This window comes from Hyaena hyaena, unplaced genomic scaffold, assembly GCF_003009895.1.
Source record: "Hyaena hyaena isolate Hyena2069 unplaced genomic scaffold, ASM300989v1 scaffold_2099, whole genome shotgun sequence".
Classification (NCBI taxonomy): Eukaryota; Metazoa; Chordata; class Mammalia; order Carnivora; family Hyaenidae; genus Hyaena; species Hyaena hyaena.
Genome location: NW_024082731.1, coordinates 14,214 through 33,114, shown reverse-complemented (window position 1 = coordinate 33,114; position 18,901 = coordinate 14,214). Strand labels below are relative to the sequence as shown.

The window sequence follows — 18,901 nt, the reverse complement described above, 5'->3', positions numbered from 1 at the left end:
CAATATGCCCTGTGAAGAAGCTAATTTTCTATCCCCCCCTTGCAGCTGGAAGTGATCAATGCACCTAGATTATTGTCTGAGACTCACGGAGAGGCTTTTACGGAGGGAGCACATAACCATCATATGTCTTTATCTGCACTTTTCCCCCTCTCCTTTTCTTTTCCGCCTGGACTATGCATTTGATGGCTGTACTATAGTAGCCATTTGGGTGACTGGGACTTCAGGAACCAGCGTGGATAAGAGTTGAGTTCGAGTAGGGAAGCCACATATCAAGGAAGAGGGACCAAAATGTGGAACAAGCCGAGGCCTAAAATGACACCATGGGGGTTCCATACCATCCCTGGACTATTGGACTCTCTCGTGTGAGGGAGAAATAAGTCTCTATGACTCACTGTGCAAAACAAATTCCCAACTGATACAAAACATAGCATGACATCTCAAAATGTACCTTAGAAAATCCTTTGAATTATCCATAAAATACAGTAAAATAGTGTGGCACAAATCCTGAATGGGCTATAGGCAAGAGGAGTTATTTAGCCTTTAATTCTTGGGGCCAATTAAAAAAACAAGACAAAAAAAAAAAAAACCCAGACGGAATTAGGCTGTATCCTTAAATTGTGTTAAATTAGTATTTGCCCTTTAGAAATTATCTACATTGATTTCAGAGACTGATTTAGAAATTAAAAATCATATGTGGTTTTTATAAGACATATGAAAATATGTCTTATAAGAAAAATATTGGGAAGTACTAGTATATATAATCCTGAGAGCTGAAAGACACATGTGTATATATGCACATGTGTATGTGCATGTATGGAATTACTATGTATGATTCCACATTCACTTTTGACAGGGAATGCTATGACTTTAACTGTATTATTTAATGTTTCTTCATGACTTTTAATTAGCATTTAACCTTGTTTTCAACACTATTGAGCAAGTGGACATGCTGACTACCAAGCAAGATGACTGGGATAGCTTTTAAATGACCCACATTTTCTCCCCATAGTTTTGAGTGAGAAGTTTGATTATATCTGCATAGTATGTGTTTTTCAAGCAGAATTCTGGGGAGAAGTATCAATAAATTGCTCTTAATTTTTTGTCTTTCTCTTTCATTCGATTCAACACTATTGTATGTCTGAAACAGAAAAGTCACTGCTGCCGTGGGGTTTTGTCAAGCTGTGGGTAAGCGGAGCTCTGAGAAGAACGTGGGGTGGGGTGGAGAGGTTCTGGAACTCAGATTTCCTTAAGGAATGTTACCACGTTGCTAAGCTTTGTAGTGTATCTTAACAACCAGGGAGGCTCGTGAGCTCCTTGGAGCAACAGTGGGAAGAAACTGGAGGGAGATAGTGATGTTCTATTGGAAGCATTGGACATTAGGCTGTCTCTGTCAATTAAAAACTCCCAGCTCAAGTGCAGAGATTTAAGGAAATCAGTGACAACTCAGCGTAGACCCATTATGAGGCTTGGAGTGTATCAATAGCCTTGAGTTCCTGTCAACCAGATCACCTTCTTTAAAAAACTGCCCTCAGGTATAATTTTAAATTCATCATTAAAATAATTTTCAAAAAGTTTAGGTATGGTTTAGTTAATGGATCTCAGGTTTATCTTCTTTTCAAGACTATGTGAAGGCCAAATAAATCTGTTTTGTGGTAATGATGTATTATCTTTTAAAGCAAACCACGTATATTTGAGGAGATCATACTAATAAAATAAGCTAAGCTTTTGGGATAAAGACATTTGTGCTGCGGATAACATTTAACTTAATTTAACAAGTACTGAACATACACTATGTGACCGGGACTGAGAATACAGAAGTTAGACTAGACCATTGCCTACTTGATTATGATATCCTACGGAGAGAGGAAAATAAACACAGAAATGTGAAAAAAAAAAAGTCAGGGAGTAACATGGGCTTCCTCACCTAAGAAGAGTAAGGAGTAGACAGAGATCCAGGCTGGGAAGATGGCGGGAACCACTTCAGAGAAGGGTAAAGAAGCCTTAGGAGAAAGTCTTCTTTAGGCAGAGCAATGAATGCAGTGAAGATCCAAGTGGCATGCATTTTAGGTGAGGCGATCTGCAAATGCAAAGCGGTTCAGTATTCATCACCTAAATACCAATCTTTATGTCTCTAGGAATTCATTGTAACTTATAGCTGTTCATTGATCAGATGTTGTATCCTCTTGTTTTAAACATACATTTTACGTAAATGTTATTTTGGACTAAGATTATAAATATTTAATTCAGATTTGCATATTTTAAAAGTAACGATGACCAGAGTTAGGATTACATGATTAATCATAACTCTGAAACCCTGGAATTTGGAGATTTTGTGTCATGTCGTCTAAATAAAATTCAGTGATTTGGTAATATATAGATAGATTCAAAAGGCTAGAGGAAAAGAAATATTGCTCCCAGAAGCACTTGCACAATTCCCTGGGTGGCCAGGGTAGTTTTAATTAGATTTTCCATCAGCTACCACTGTACAGGTTTTTCTCTTCCTCTTCAGAGTAAAAGCAGAGTGCTGGCATCACAAGTAGAAAAGAATTATAAATGGAACTTGGCTACTTTTACTCAGCAGATCTTTTTGGGCATACCCTCCAAGTCAGCAGGGCTCTACTGAGGTTTTGCTACACAGGAGTGAGGCGAGACCCAACATATCTACTGATACTAACTAAAATGCTCATGTTTGGAAATTGTGTAGCTTTTAAAAAGAATTAATACAAAGAAGGGTAAGTTTTCTAACACTGTGGGCATTTAGTTTCAATGACATGTACCTACCTGTTTGGAAAGATTGGAGTTAAAACCTGTTTTTACAGCTCCTCTGAGCAACAGTTAATGACACACCATAGTTGGGGTGATTGAAATTTTTTGTAGTACTTTGCTCTACCACAACTGTGCAATGCATTCTTCAAAATCTAAACATGGGATGATGATGTCTTTCCTCCAAACATCACCTGTCCTATGCATCAGTTGGGGAAAGCAGGCTGAGAACTGCTGCTGTATATTATACAGCAAATACCTACTAAGCTAAAATAGTGGAAATGTGTGTGCGTGTGTGTGTGTGTTGTTTTCTTTGTGGTGTTTTTTGTTTGTTTTGCAGTTAAAAAATACCTATCATTTATCACAAAACTGTAAATAATCCATGGCACATTACAGAAGTTATTATAACTGATTTAGTCTTACAGAATCCATCCATAATATGTATTGACCAATTCTGCATTGATGGGATTCTCTAATTTTGGTTTAGGAAAATGTTTAGTCACTTGATTTCTGATTCTCTAACAAAGATTATATGTTTACCAACAGGTAAATAATTTTCTGGTCCTCTATTAATTCCTTATTTTAATAAACATGCTCTTTTCATATTTCTCTTGCCTTTGGGGGGAAAAATCTAACATCTCATATGAGAATGAATGATTCATTGCTTTTGAGTTTATAAATCTTAAAAGATTATAGTCCAAAATCAATGCTTATAATATAGAGAAATCTTAATAGAGAAATATTATTCTAAACCAATTCATGAACTTTGGAAAGATATCCACTAAAATCAATGTGAAATTAATTATCAGTCAATTAAAGAGTATTAAAATCAATATAGGCACAGGTGGAAGAGAAAGATGTGGGCCATTATTAATAGCAACTAAAATAGTTTTGCTTTTCTTCAAGCTTGTGGTAGTTTCTTTTTTTTAAATTAATAGACTTTATTTTTTAGAGTAGTTTTTTTTTTTTTACAAATAGTTTATTGTCAAATTAGTTTCCACATAACACCCAGTGCTCATCCCCACAAGTGCCCTCCTCCATGGCCATCCCTCCCTCCCCCCCACATCCATCAGTCCTCAGTTTTTGTTAGCATTCAAGAGTCTCTCATGGTTTGCCTTTTTAGAGTAGTTTTTAAGCTTCCAGGAAAACTGAGCAGAAAGTACAGAGAGTTCCATATATCCCCCTGCCCGGTCTCCCCTATTATTCACATCTTCAGTGGTGTGATGCATTTGTTACAATTTATGAATCAAAATCATAGTAGTTTACATTAGCATTCACTCTGTGTTAAATAGTTCTGTAGCTTTCAACAAATGCATGACGTCATATATCTGCAACTACAGTATAGAACAGTATACTACAAGCTGGGTTCACTGCCCTAACAATCCCCGGTTCTCCATCTACTCATTACTCCCCCACTTCCCTCCTGGAACTGCTGGCAACCACGGATCTTTTTTACTGTATCCAGTTTTGCTTCTTCCAAAATGTCATGTAGTGGGAATCATTCAGTGTGTAACCTTTCCAGATTGGCTTCTTAGCAATATACATTTGATGTTCTTCCATGTCTTTTCATGGCTTGATAGCCCATTTCTTTTTACTATTGAATAGGATTCCATTGTATGGAGGTACTCCAATTTATCCATTCACCTATTGAAGGACGCTTTGGTTCCTTCTGTTTTTTGGCAATTATGAATAAACATCCACGTGTAGGTTTCTGTGTGGACATGAGTTCAGCTCCTTTGGGTAACACCTAGGAGTGCAATGACTGGATCTATGGTAAGAGTATGTGTAGCTTTGTAAGAAATTTCCAACCTGTTTTCCAAAGTGGCTGTGTCATTTTGCAATCCCATTGGCAATGAATGTGAGTTCCTATTGCTCCACATTCCTGCCAGCATTTGGCATTGTCAGTATTTTGGATTTTAGCTATTCTAATAGGTGTGTAGAGGTATGTCATTGTTCTATTTTGCAACTCATTAATGATAAATGATGTTGAGTATCTTTTTGTATGCGTGCTTATTTGTCATCTGATAACCTTCTTTGATGAGGTGTTTGTTCACCTTTTATGCCTAGCTCTTAATGTGGCTATTTGTTTTCTTAATGTTGAGCTTTAAGTGATCTTTGTTATTCTAGATTCAAGTCCTTTGTCATACACGTGTTTCAGAATATTTTCTCTCAGTCTGTGGCCTACCTTTTCATTTTTTTAAAAATGTCTTTCACAGGGCAAAATATAGTTTCACTTTTTTTCAGGCTTGAAACTTTAATACACTTATTTTTTTCATCATTAGACCCCTTGTTAGAACATTCCAAAGTACAACTTTGTCCTGAGTTTTCCATTTATCTCATTTCTGAAAATTGAAGTTTAAGTCAGACGTTCAGTTGTACATAATGTATATTGGATTTTGTAAAATTTTAATGATATATGTGGACAAAATAGCATGTAACTACATATTGCCTTTATCTCTTTAACATTATTTCAGAACCTCCAAAAGAAACCATAAAAGCCACAACATCAGATAATTAAATTTTCTGTAATCCAAACGAAATATAAAATATCTTTTAAAATATAAAAACAAGATGAATTTCATACTTCTTGAAGGCACTGTAGTTTTTATAAGAAGAGAAAAAGTTTTCTTCATTGTCTCTTTATTGACATTTAATACCAGAATTTGAAGTATATCATTACCCAAATGAGCCTAATAAATGATTGATGAGGGGAAGACACACCCAGTAGAATAGCTGAACATTCTAACCGATATCTCAGTCAATCCTATCAGGTTTCCCATGAACAAATCAAAATCTAGGAAATAAAATAATTGATCTATGGTCACTTAGCTTGTTAATGACAAAGCTGGGACCGTACATCTCATTTTAAAGTTTCAGTTCAGTCTCCAAAGTTTCTTTCCACCCTCCAAATTTTCCCCCAATACAGATAAAAAATGAATTTGCCAACTGTTGTGCAAAAGGTACCACACAGAAAGAATAAGTAAGTCTATAGTTTGTGTTACAGAAAGATGTTAGAATTAACTCCTCTCTGTTTATAAGGAACAATAGGAAAATATTTTTGATTGATAGATAATAGTACTTTATAAATTCAAATATTTTAATACATTTTATTTACCTTAGAATAATTTTAGAATTTATGAACATTAGGTATTTGTAGCAACAGGACTGATAACTTATATATCGTACACTCTGAATGTATACCATTGAAATCTTTAACACAGAGTCTTTGGTCCAAAGAATAGTTAATGAACTAAAAATGTCTGCCCCAACAAAATCTTGAGAACAATTTCTAGAATATGGACATATTTTGATACTGAAAATTATTCTGACCAGAAGGACACCCTGCCATGGTTATGTATGCTTCTCAGTCCTGCTATGATGAATAAGATAGCCATGTAAGATAGGAAATATACAACAAACACCAGAAAAAAATCCTCCTTTAAATTTCAAGATAGTATGTCATTATTTTTAAGTTTATCTTTTTTTTTTTTTTTTTTGAGAGACAAAGAGAGTATAAGTGAGGAAGTGCAGAGAGAGAGGAAGAGAGAGAATCCCAAGCAAGCTCTGGGCTGTCAGTGCAGAGCCCAATGCTGGGTTAAATCCCACAAACCACGAAATCATGACCTGAGATGAAATCAATTGGATGCTTAGCCAACTGAGCCACTCAGGCACCCCAGTAGTATGTCATCTTTAAGAAGTTTAACTCTTTCCTATGTTCCTAATCCAGAACTTTTTTTCCCACATGATTGTAAATTCCCTAAGAGCCATAACATTATCTTTGATCCCTTAAGCCTATGACATTTTAGCTATCTAATAAATAATTGCTGAGTGATTGAAAGAAAATCATTAAATAAAACTGGAAATTACAAACAACAACATGCCAAATGTTCTCCAGTTTATCATTTGTAGGTGCAATGTCATACTTTTATCAGATTTTTTTTCTCATTTTTTTTCATCCTCTCAGAAGATGATATAGATTTAAGAAGGTGGTTTTCTTGGGGTACCTGTGTGGTTCAGTTGGTTAAACCTTGAGCTCTTGATCTTAGGGTTGTGAGTTCAAGCTCAGCATTGAGCTCTGTGCTAAGCATAAAGCCTACTTAAAAAAAAAACAAACCTGGTTTGCTTAAAGTGTAGTATGAAGGTCTTCATATGTATATTATATTATAATTTGAAAGGTGTATTGATGTAAAGCACATTTGTGGGTATTTTAAAGCTATCATTGCCATTTGCTGTATCAAAATTGATAACCTGTTAATTATTTTTATGTTGGTAAGCTAACAAAGTGACCTTAAATGTAATTAAATGTAGAACATATTTTAAGCTTCTCACAAATGTTTTCAATTTTCCAGCAAAAAATTCTTTGGTTCCACCCATGCCTGTGTTCAATTCAACGTTTACAAAAATTTAATCTGAAAGTAAAAGAGCCTCACATTGCTTTGGCAGGGGAAACAATTCAGCAGTGCAAGCAAAGAAGAAGAAACTTTTGATGTGTAAGGAATGTCAAGAACCCCTCATCAGAATGATTGTTGTTTTATGATTTCAGGGTTAGAGCATCTCTGGAAGTGAGGTTACCAGGTAGAACCCCAAGACATTTTGTGGCAACAGTGGAGAAGGGCAACCAACATTCCAAGAACATGAGCCTCAAGTCCCCAATGTCTGCTCCTCAGTTTGAAAGCAAAGGCAGCCATATTATGGCTAGAAATGGAGGTTGTTTTCTAGTTCGGCACACCCCTCATCCCAGAAGGGTCTGCCACATCAAAGGTAAGGTGACTCAAGGTCCTAGAGTGCTCCCCCTCTCTACATTTGGGCTACTTGATGATTCTGGTGGGTAAACCCAGGGATGCTATTCAAAATATTTAACCAATGGTGAGGCACAGGTTTTGACCATTGAGACCAGATGCCAGCATTGGAGTTAGAGCAGAGGCTTACAGCCATCCTCTGGGCCAGGCATCAACACTTGGGTGTGAAAGGGACCCGGAAGGGTGCCAAAGAGCTCACAGCAGCAATTGGCCCATTGGTATAAAAGTATTTGAATGTATTAACAAACTGCATAGCCATCCTAGCATCTACATGCTAAATATGGAGAAACCTATAGTTTATCCTCCAACCCGTTCTTTCTCTTTCTCTCCTTCTTTCTTCCTTTTGTTCTTCCCTCCTTCCTTTCTCCCTCCCTCCCTCTGTCTTTCCTTCCCTCTATCTTTTCCTCAGGCCTTCCCTCCCTCCTCCCTCCCTCTCTTTCTCCCTCTTTCTTTCTCTCTTTCTTTCTTTCTTTCTTTCTTTCTTTCTTTCTTTCTTTCTTTCTTTCTTTCCTTCCTTCCTTCCTTCCTTCCTTCCTTCCTTCCTTCCTTCCTTCCTTTCTTCTTTCTTTTCTTTCTTTCTTTCTTTCTTTCTTTCTTTCTTTCTTTCTTTCTTTCACATTTTAAAATTTATTTTCTGTAGCACCATGTACTCCTAATTTTCTCCCTATCTCTGTGACTTCTCCTTCCCAGCTTTCCCCCCCTGATTCTATAGTAAATGCTGGAGTCCCTCACAGCTCAATCCTTGGTAATTTTCTCTCTTTAATATATTCTGTGACCTTAGTCAAATTTACTCATTTACAAGTTTCAAATACTGTCTATAGGCCAAGTACTTTATATGTATCTTAGACTCCATATTCAGTTGCCTACTTGACCTATATATGTGAGGCACTGGATGCTTAATGGGTACCTGAATTTTGCTCTTGAAACAGAACTCTTGATCTTCCTTCGAAGATGTGGTTTTCCAACTAGTCTACTTTAACTAGTACATGGCACTATTTGGGCCCTTCTTGAGCTTCCTTCCTTCCCTCTTGCAACACTTTCCTTGATCTTGTCACTTTTTCTTCTAAATATCTTGCACATTAAACCTCTTCTCTCCATGGCCATGGTTACAGCTCCATTCTAGGCCATTATTATCTTTTGGTCTGATACTACTTTTGCAATTGGTAGCCTCCTAACTGCCCTACTTCCACCTCTGCCCTTATCCAATCCACTCTCCATAGAACAAGAAAGATCATATTAAAATGTAAATTTAACTGGGGGCGCCTGGGAGGCTTAGTCGGTTAAGGGTCCGACTTTCGCTTAGGTCATGATCTCGCGGTTCGTGGGTTCGAGCCCCGCGTCGGGCTCTGTGCTGACTGCCAGCTCAGAGCCTGGAGCCTGTTTCAGTCTGTGACTCCCTCTTTCTCTGACCCTCCTCTGCTCACGCTGTCTCTCTCTCTCCTAGAAATAAATAAAACATTTTTAAAAAATGTAAATTTAACTGTTTAAATATCCTACTCAAAATCCTTCAGACATGTCCCATGCACTTAGGAAAATGACTATCTTGATGTAGACTAAAATGTTTACTATGATGTGGCCCCTATTTTGACTCATTTCCTATCAATACATATCCACCCATCTTCCCTATATATAAGCCACACTGGACTTGCCTCAGTTCCTTGAACATATAATAAGACCTTTCCAACCTCTGGATTTTAACTCATACTATTTCTTCTTGCCAAAAAACTCCCTCATTATTTCTTGTTTTTCAAGGTTGGTTTAGATGTAACTTAAAAGAGACATTCTGGGCTCCACATCCTCAATCTAAATTAAATTTCCTTATGTTATATTTTCATAGTACTCTGTCACAGCAATTGTCTTAGATCAGGTTCTCTGGAAATAGACTGTGGGATGGAGATTTGTGTGAAGATTTATTGGGGACTGCTGTTAGGAACAACACGTATAGGAATCAAGGGAAGCAGGATTGGCAGACGTTTAGCTTGATGCAGATACAACAGAGGCCTCAGTCAGCCCCATAAGGAGCAGTGCATGGCTTTGTAGATGTTTCTCAACTTGAGAGAGAGAGAGCAAGGCTTTTGTAACCTCCATCAAACACTCATTGGTCAAGTCCCCATTGTGCATGAGAGCCATCTTCAGCTGAAAGCAATTCTCAGGGAGGGAGTCAGCATGAGCCATCAGTAGCTGACAGATCTGTCAGATGGATGGATGAGTGTGTGGGTCCTGAAGGCATGGTTTTGGGTAGATGCACCTCCACAATTATTGAAGCTTATGACTAAATATTTTTATTTGATTATTATCAAATACCTTACACCAATTTGTGAGCTCCTCGAAAAGAGAAGATATATCTGTTTTACTCACCGCTTATTTCAGTTTCCCAAAGAGTGGCTTCCACATGGGAGGTGCTAGGTAAATTTTTGTGGAAGGAAAGAAGGGAGCTTAACTTACATCCAGATAAAATTTAGAGTCTCTGATAGATTTTAAACAGAGTTCATATTCTACCTCAGCTATCCAGTTGTGCGTCCTTGAGCAAGTGATTTCATTCTTTAAAAAAGTCATTCTAGCTGTATTATAGAAAATGGAAGAGGAGCAGAGGCTGGGAGATAAGTTAAATGATGGACTCAGTCATCCAAGTAAAAGGGATAAAGAATGGGCCAGGGCAGGGAGTGAGCAAAGAAGTGGAGGCTGAACTTTGGAGCAGAGCAAGAGGAAAGCTCAGATGAGCAGTACAGAGGAAACCACCAGAGGGTTGTGAGATAAAACAAGATTCAGTAAGAATAGCTGGGGGTGATCATCAAAAACAAATTCCTAAAGAAGATCAGGAAAATGAAAGCCAAGAGAAAGCAAACAGATATTACAGTAGAAGTCACAGATGACCTTGAAATCTATGGTTGTGGCAAAATCTGATGACAGAAAGGTTTTTTCAAAATCCACATGAGAAAAACATTGCATTTAATTGAAACTTTTTTTCTATGAAGGCAAATACTACCAAATTGAATGTAATATTTTTTTCTGACTTTTAAATACTTGAAAGCACTTGATATATAATTCCAACATGTTATTTCACATTCTTCCTTGAATATCTTATACCTATAACTACAGCATAAAACCATTGGCAGGCATGGGACAGAGTTTTGTGCCTTCAACCCCCCTACAATGTCTACCACAAAGCCTTGCTTATAGTAATATATGTTCACATATAAATATACGTTTAATTGAATAGAAAATTTTCTTGGAAATCTTTCAAGGATATCCATGCACATTCTAGAAAGCCTAGTAACTGGAATTGTATGATAAAGAGAAGAGCAGCAAACTGCTTTATTTTGGCCATTAACAGCCATGTGCTTTGAGCCCATACTCAGAACAAGGACACTACAATGATTTTCACTAGTTTTATGCCAAAGATAATTTTTATAGTCCATTTTACCAATATTCAAATGTTCTAGTCCATGAGATCTAATGTTATTCCTACAGATAAATCCTTTAAAAATTAAATCATCAGTAAGTTTATTCAGTCTAAGAAATGTCAATTTAAAGTCTCTATTTATGGTACATATATGCACTCTACTAAACACAATACAAGCCAGTTCCTGCTCACAGTGTAGTTGGAGGAGATAGGGACACAAGGAATAATTATAATAGAGTGTGTTGTGTACAATGATAGAAGTATGGTGAAATTTGAGATGTAATACAGAGACAGGAGAATCACTGGAGTGTCAAGAATGCATTTCATGAAGGTTTGATTAAAAGATACATATAATAAACATTAAGGAGTAACAATTAGCAGGACTTGGACCTTTATTGGATTTTGGGAATGGAATAAAAAGTCTAAAATTACTAGTTTTTTTTTTTTTTCTAGCTCAGTTGATTGGGTGGATAGTGGGCCAACTACTAGTCTTGAGCATATGGGAGGTAGAACATATGTAGAAGGTAAGATTAAAAGCTTCATATCAAACATGTTGAACTTGATGTGGCAATGGAACGTTCAGGAGTAAATGACTAAGTAGAGAAATGGATATAAGGACTTGGAGCCTAAGGGCTGGGGGAATCTATAAAGTAGATTTGAAAAGCAGGAACATATAGGCTAAAGCTATAATGCTATTGCTCAAGAAAGCAAAGAAATCCCAATAGAACCCTGAAAACCCCAGGGATGTATAGACACAGAAAATCCAGAGAAAGAGACTGAAAATAAAGGGCAGAGATGCTGGGTTATAAAATGTTGTCTCTGAAAATGGAAAGAAGTGATTTTAAAGAAAGAGGGAACATTGGCTTGGCGGAGATTTTTAAGCTGTATTCTGGAGTCTTAGAAATCTGGGCAGGAGACAAAGATGGAGTAAAGTGTGTTTGAACAAAGGACACAATAGCCAAAGAAATTTGAGTGTCACTACTGCATGGCAAAAGGCAGTATATTTAGTCACGGGATTTACTGAGGCTTTTCTTGTTTCCAGAACTTTGGCTAAAGACAAGTTTCATAATCATTTATGCATGGCTTGCTACAAGGTGATTTAAAAACTGGCCCTACCATGGTAGCTTATCCCCGTTCTCTTTTGCTTTAGAGAAGAGTAAAAGTTCATAAAAGGAAAGAGAATGAGGATTTCTTTGACAAGACTCATTGGGGTGCTGTGTACTTCCCCTCCGCTCCATAAGGAGCAGTAGTAGCTGCCTTCACCTGTACCTTCAGGGCTTTCCAGGGAACCATGTATGGAGACTGGAGTTTCCAGAGAGGAGACAGAGATCTCACTGGGTAGCTAGATCCTTGCCTGTGCAGTTCCTGGTCTGCCCTATACTGTTTCTGCAGTGGAACAGGGGGAGACTATTGTTGGGGTGAACTTGTTGTGCATCTTCTAAGCTATGCAAGACAGAGAATGGTGTCAGATTCTCTTCTAAAATCTAAAGACAAGAGCCGACTGGAGGTGGCTGAAGCTGGCTATGTCAGTGGCACAAAGACAGGGATTAAGTTGCTCTCCCACAGAAGACTAGGCAAAGGGCTTTGTTTCCTGTGGGCTAGAGTGGACACTCAGGAGGAAGCTGGCCAAGAACTGTCCTACAGGGACCCAGCCCAAGAGGACTAACTGATGTACCAGGACAACTGCACCAAAAGAGGCCGGTGACAGTTCTCCTGGTGTGAAGGTGGGAAGGAAGAGATGTTAGTAATTATCTAGTAGGTACATTATCCATGACCGTGAACAGTATCAGAGACCCAAGCAAGGGTCTCCAAAGAACCCACAAAAATACCTCCTGAGAGAAAGAGCCAGCATTTCTTCTCTGCTTCACAGATCCACTTTCACAGATGCCTCAACACTAAATTGAAATCATTAGGCAAGTAAGGCTTTGTGTCCCTTTAGCCATTCCTTCATCCTCCACCCCAGCTTCCAGAGGGGCTGGAAGCAGTGACTGGGGAAGGGAGAGTGAAAGAGCAAGGTGGAGGAAAACCAGACCACACCCCCACTCCCCTGCTGGTCTGTGGAGGCTGGGTCATCCTTGGCCAGGATGATGTGAAATGGAATACTAATGCTTTTACAACACTACCTTTGCTGATAGAAAATATTTGGCATCCTTGATGGAAAGTTTTGTGCAGGATAAAGATTATTGCAGTTACTTGTTATTTTTAAATTAAATTCTAAAATAACAATTTCAAACCTTTTCGTTTTAACACTTTAACTTATAAATTTTATTATTTTACTTATAAATCTAGAAGATTTTAACAATCACTTCAAAGGGTGTCTGTGATTAATATTTAGTCCCATTTACAAACTTAGTCAAAAAAATACCTTTAAAAGTTTAAATGTCAATTACTAATTAAATAGATTTGATTTCTTTTTAAATATATCACATCCTTAACAACTGAACTCTGGCCATGCTATAAATAACTCCTGTAAATAAAGTAAATTAATCTTATAAATATGGGAAAATACATTAGTTAAAGTATTTCTGTACTGTTTACCAAGTTAGTAATATTCTCATACTCTTCTGCTTAAATATTACATACATTTTCAATACACATGCGGAATGGTTTTTTACCAAATGTAACACATGGATAAGGAGAGCATGTATTTTTATTTTATCATTTCTATCTTTTATTTGAAACCTTCCCAATATTAAGCACACGCATCAACTAAGGAAACAGTTGCCGTGGACAAAAAAATAAAAGTAGAGTATGTTCTCATTAAACTGGGGCTGCATATTAGAAAATTAGGTGGGAATGTGATAATTGAATCTTCTCATAACACTCTCCCAAAAGGTGGGTCCTTCATAATTAGAAAAGTAACAGAAATTTGACGCTCTATCGGGGGAGAGGGGGGCGGCTGGTCATTCCTGGACCCAAAACTCCATAACCCAATTCTGTATATTCAAAGCAGTTAATGAAACTCCCACTAATATTGTCCTAATCCTCTTCACTGCTGGGTTGAGTTTTACATTTCTGTGACTAGCTTTTAATCATTTAATATTATCCCATTTGACTCTGAAACCACTTGAGTGCCATTCCACTTTTTACATTTCTATGTAGTTCTTTCCCAGCTCTTAGATAGAAAGAATCTGAATTCTTCATTATTACATATTACTGTATTTTAATTAAAGGAGAGAGCAGAGAAAATAGGGATTTTCTTGATTTGTCCCTGTGTTAATCTTTTATTTATTTCATTTGGTAGACAGTTTTTTGCTATGTACCTGGGCCGATCACTATCTCAGGTGTTTAAGATAAAATGGTAAGATGTGATGCTATCTTCAAAAATGTTATTCTCATTTCTATTTGGAATCAGTTACTATCAGTAAAGTTCTAAGTGTCAGACTCAATAAAAGCTTTATATTTGGCTGTTATTCATTCATTTGATAAATAATCATAGAACACCTACTTTGTGCCAGGCACTATTCTAGACAGTGGGAATAGAGGAGCAAACCAAATAGACAAAATACATGCTTTCATGAAGCTTACATTCTAGGATAGCTCAGCCCAGCAATGTACAAACAGATATGATAAGGGACAAATGCTATGGGAAAAATAAAAAAGTATATGGAGACAGAGTATGAAGGGGTACATTTCACACAGGGTTTTCAGCAAAGACCTTTTTGATGTCATTTGACCAGATAGATAAGAAGGAGGGGACTGAGAGTACTAGAAGGAAATTTAGAAGAAAATAAGCAAAAATTTAAAAAGACACTATCCAGAAGCTTTCTGTGCAACTTTTTAGAAACAAGGCAGACGCCTATTACTATCTCTCATAATTCACTGATTAACATTGAGCAGTGTCCTGTACACCTTCATTTCCTAAGCTGTCCAATACGTCATGACGTAGTATTTATGCCAAAAAGAAGATCTGTCTATAATTCAAAATATGACCCAAAAGCAAATAGCTCTTATAGGAGAGTGAAGGGGCCTAGAAGGCTTGGACATGAGGAAGGAGTTTGCTTTTCACCACTTTTTCCTTCCCTAACTTTCCTCACAATATACCTCATCCTGCCTTCTGTTCCTAGCTTTTACAGCTGTCTATATCTTCTGCCAGAAGGTTGTTAAAAAAAAAAAAAAAAAAAGAGCCAGTATATATCTTTTAGGAGGCCTTGTTATATTGAGACACTATGATGCTTTCAAACATCTAAATGGCTGTTCATGAAAAGGGCTAACATAATCCTGCTTATTATCAAAACTTAGGAAATGAGAAGCCTATCTGGGATAGAGGCAGATCTATTCCACTTGACTCTCAGACTAAGATCAAAGATGTGAGCCTGGTTCTCAAGGGGAATGAGATGGCAGAACATTTTAAGGAAGCATGTATTGCTAACATAATTTGCTACACTGATCTTCAAAGAATATCCACCTAGCACTCGTTCATATGACTTGAGGTCTGACATCTTATGTACAATTAATCTGATTGGGAAATTGCTGATCATTCACAGAGTATCTTCCAAAAACCTAATCTGGTTGTTTGGTCTTTTTATCCTTAATCAACTAGGTTTGAATAACATTCCCATCTGTACTGTGAACGATGATGACAGCTCACTGGGAACATTGTGGGATGTTGGCCCGTTCAACCACTTAGAGAAGGATGAGATACCATTTCCCAAATGCAGTTACCCACCCGGCACGGAGACCCGGGAGAGTCCTGTCAGAGGAGCCTCACCAGCTTCAAACCACGTCAAAGTGCCCCCTCGGCCTCATTCTGGTGAGTCCCTTGCGGCTAACGAAATCTTTCCTGAGGTCTCCTGCAAACTAGCAGAGATGGTAGGGGGGATAGTCTACATGATTGCTAACATAACAAATGCAATTTTTTTTTTTTTTACAAATAGTTTATTGTCAAATTAGTTTCCACATAACACCCAGTGCTCATCCCCACAAGTGCCCTCCTCCATGCCCATCCCCCCTCCCCCCCTCATCCATCAGTCCTCAGTTTTTGTCAGCATTCAAGAGTCTCTCATGGTTTGCCTCTCTCCCTTTCCCCCACCATTTCCCCCCTTCTCCCCCTTGTTCCTCCGTCAAGTTCCTCCTAATCCTCCTATACGTGCAAACATATGATATTTGTCCTTCTCTGCCTGACTTATTTCGCTCAGCATAACACCCTCAAGGTCCATCCATGTTGCTACACATGGCCAGATTTCATTGTTTCTCATTGCCATGTAGTATTCCATGGTATAGATAAACCACATCTTCTTGATCCATTCATCTGTTGATGGACACTTAGGCTCTTTCCATGTTTTAGCTATTGTGGAGAGTGCTGCTATGAACATTGGGGTACATGTGCTCCTATGCATCAGCAACAAATGCAGTTTTTAAATATAGCAGCTAATATAGCAGCAGCAATTTCTCACTGTGAATCAGGTTGTTCATTATAAAAATTTTTTACTCATTTAATCTCATTTCAGTAGCCCGAGACATATTTGGTGTGGTCCTAGTCTCTAATTCCAACAAAAGTAGCTAAGAGATACTAAAAATGAATGCTTACTCAACATGATAGAGAATGTACTGCAGACAAAAAGTGAGTCGGGGAAATGCTGTAGGGATGGGATTACACGTTTACATTTTCCCCCTGCTGGATGACCAGCTCCTGAAGGTCAGGTCCCAAGGTTATTGCCTTCTGTGTTGCTGGTATCCTTGGTATCTCCCCAGGTCCCAGGACAGTGTTTGATCTTCAGTAAAAAAAAAAAAAAAATTAATTAATGTTTATTGAATTGAAATGAAAAGAACACCATGATGACTATAATTAACAATACTGTCTTATATATTTGGAAGTTATAAAAGTAGATTTAAAATTTTTCAGCACAGGAAAAATATTGGTAATTTTGCAAGGTGATAGTTAACTGCACTTAACTTTGGTGATCATTTTGCAATATATTCATATATCAGATCATTGTGTTGTACATCCTACACTAATATATGTTAAAAAGCACAGTATGGCAATGTCTAAAGGGCTAGGTAAAACAGAAAGAACTCTGGATATTGGAAATTGTTTCTAGTTCTTCTTCTCTTGTCCTATACAGTTAGATGCTATTACTAAGAGTTTCAGGGCACCTGAAAATTGTCTGTATAGTGTTGTAAAATATATTCTTTTTCAAAAAATGACAATAAGAGGCATCATTAGTAGAGTACTTCCTATGTGATTCCACTCTAAGGTCTTCATGCTTGTTAACTCATTTCATCCTTTCAAAGAGTTCCTCTTCCTTCCTTTCCACTAGAAATAAAGAATAAAAACTCCACACATTCTACCTACTGTCTGGTGCTCCTCCCTCTGCCATAACCCCCAGGAGCTTAACAGTTACATTAGCAGAGCCCCCTGATGGGAATAAGTGTTGCCACCTTGTAAGATGTGTATTTCAGATGTGGGGCTAAAGTCATCATTTTGGTTGCTGTCTGCTCTCAAGCGTGACTGGAGACATGCGGATTTCCTGTTACAATATCCCAGTGTTCAGATCCTGGATGTATGGGTGTCAGATCAGCAGATACGGTGGCTTTCAGATTGCAGGAGTGTTCCAGTGCCTAATATTTAGCCTCGGTGATGTCGTGACAGCAACTCAAGTGTCAGTGGCATCCTGACTCCCCTCCCCCCTCATAAAGGCTGTGCCCCCCTGGGTGGGCCAGGTGCAAGGTGTTCTTGAAGTGATTTGTGAGGGTCAACACCAGAGTTCACTGCTCCAGCCCTTCCAGTGATACTGCACACACCGAATTCCCTGTCTTATTTACATTTTTGCTTAAAATAGAGAGTAGATTCTACTTTCCACAGGTGAACACTACCTTAATAGCCACACCACCCATAACTTTGTTCTCCCTACTTCCTGTTCTCTTCTGGAGAGAGGTAACTTTACAATGTTTTTATTTCTTCAGCTAGAACTAATGAATTCAGTTACTGTTGGGAATATGCACAAAATCTTTTTATCTTTTAGGAAATTGTGTTGACTATGGCTTCGGTAAAAACGATAGCATTGTTTACAGAGAATATAGCTTTATTTAAATTAATGCAAAATGAAGTTAAGCAAATATTTAAATAGTTTAAAGTGAGTTAGTTAGAGGACTATGAAATGTGTAGGGTTGAGAGACTGTTGAAATAGCAAACATAATTAAAAATGTAACTCAGCACACATCCTCTTTTTGTGGCCACAAGGCAAACAGCACACATACAATCTCTTTAATTAGGGAAAGTGACAGCTGTTTGGACAGGAAACAGAGAAAAACAAGTCCTATACCTAAATATGTACTTTTAAAAATTAGTTTACCCAGATCAAGAGAACTCTTCCAGTCTTTCTTTATATCATCTTCCTGGGCATTGAATTAGTTCTACAAATATTAATACGCTTTTATTATGTTATTCTGGTATAACTCTACCTGCAAGTTTTCCAACGGATCCCTGAGTTGACTTTAATTGAATGCAGATAATACTCTCATTTATTCAGCAACTGACGTAGATGTCACGTGGTAAAAATTTTTTCAGTTTGATCTAAATATATTTTTCTGCCTTATTATTTCAGAGCCCTGTAGAAAAATCAAGGAGTGCTTGAAAACTTCCAGTGAGAATCCCTTAGCAATTAAAAAGGTAAAGAAACAACTATTTACAGTTACCTATTTAATTTGACTTCTGTCATTCCCTCTCCTTTTCTTCACATGCCTTTCTGAAAAGGCATATTTCACAATATTTTTATAGCTTTATTTAGTTATAATTAACACAATATAAAATACACATATTTAGAGTGCACAATTTGATGCATTTTGACAAATATATATCCTGGGAAGCCACCACTGAAATCAAGAGAATGAACATACTAACCACTTCCCAAAATTTTTTCAAGACCCCGGCCCTCCTACATGCAAATATTTATCTGCTGTCACTAAAAATTAGCATGCGATTTTTAGGATTTTA

The 18,901-nt window shown here is 37.5% G+C and overlaps 1 protein-coding gene across 2 annotated transcripts in view; it reads left to right on the top strand.

Moving 5' to 3' along the window:
* Positions 1-1,291: 1,291 nt before the first annotated feature.
* CUNH4orf17 (chromosome unknown C4orf17 homolog) overlaps positions 1,292-18,901 on the top strand; it is a 29,414-nt gene continuing 11,804 nt past the window's right edge. The window contains exons 1-4 of one of the 2 annotated variants that reach the window (XM_039225367.1): positions 1,292-1,532; positions 7,307-7,524; positions 15,509-15,718; positions 18,513-18,577. In XM_039225367.1, the coding sequence (XP_039081298.1) occupies positions 7,398-7,524; positions 15,509-15,718; positions 18,513-18,577 (402 nt within the window). In that variant the 5' untranslated portion in view covers positions 1,292-1,532; positions 7,307-7,397. Of the gene's footprint in view, positions 1,533-4,509; positions 4,537-7,306; positions 7,525-15,508; positions 15,719-18,512; positions 18,578-18,901 lie in introns of those variants that run through there. The other variant, XM_039225368.1, reaches the window with a different exon arrangement.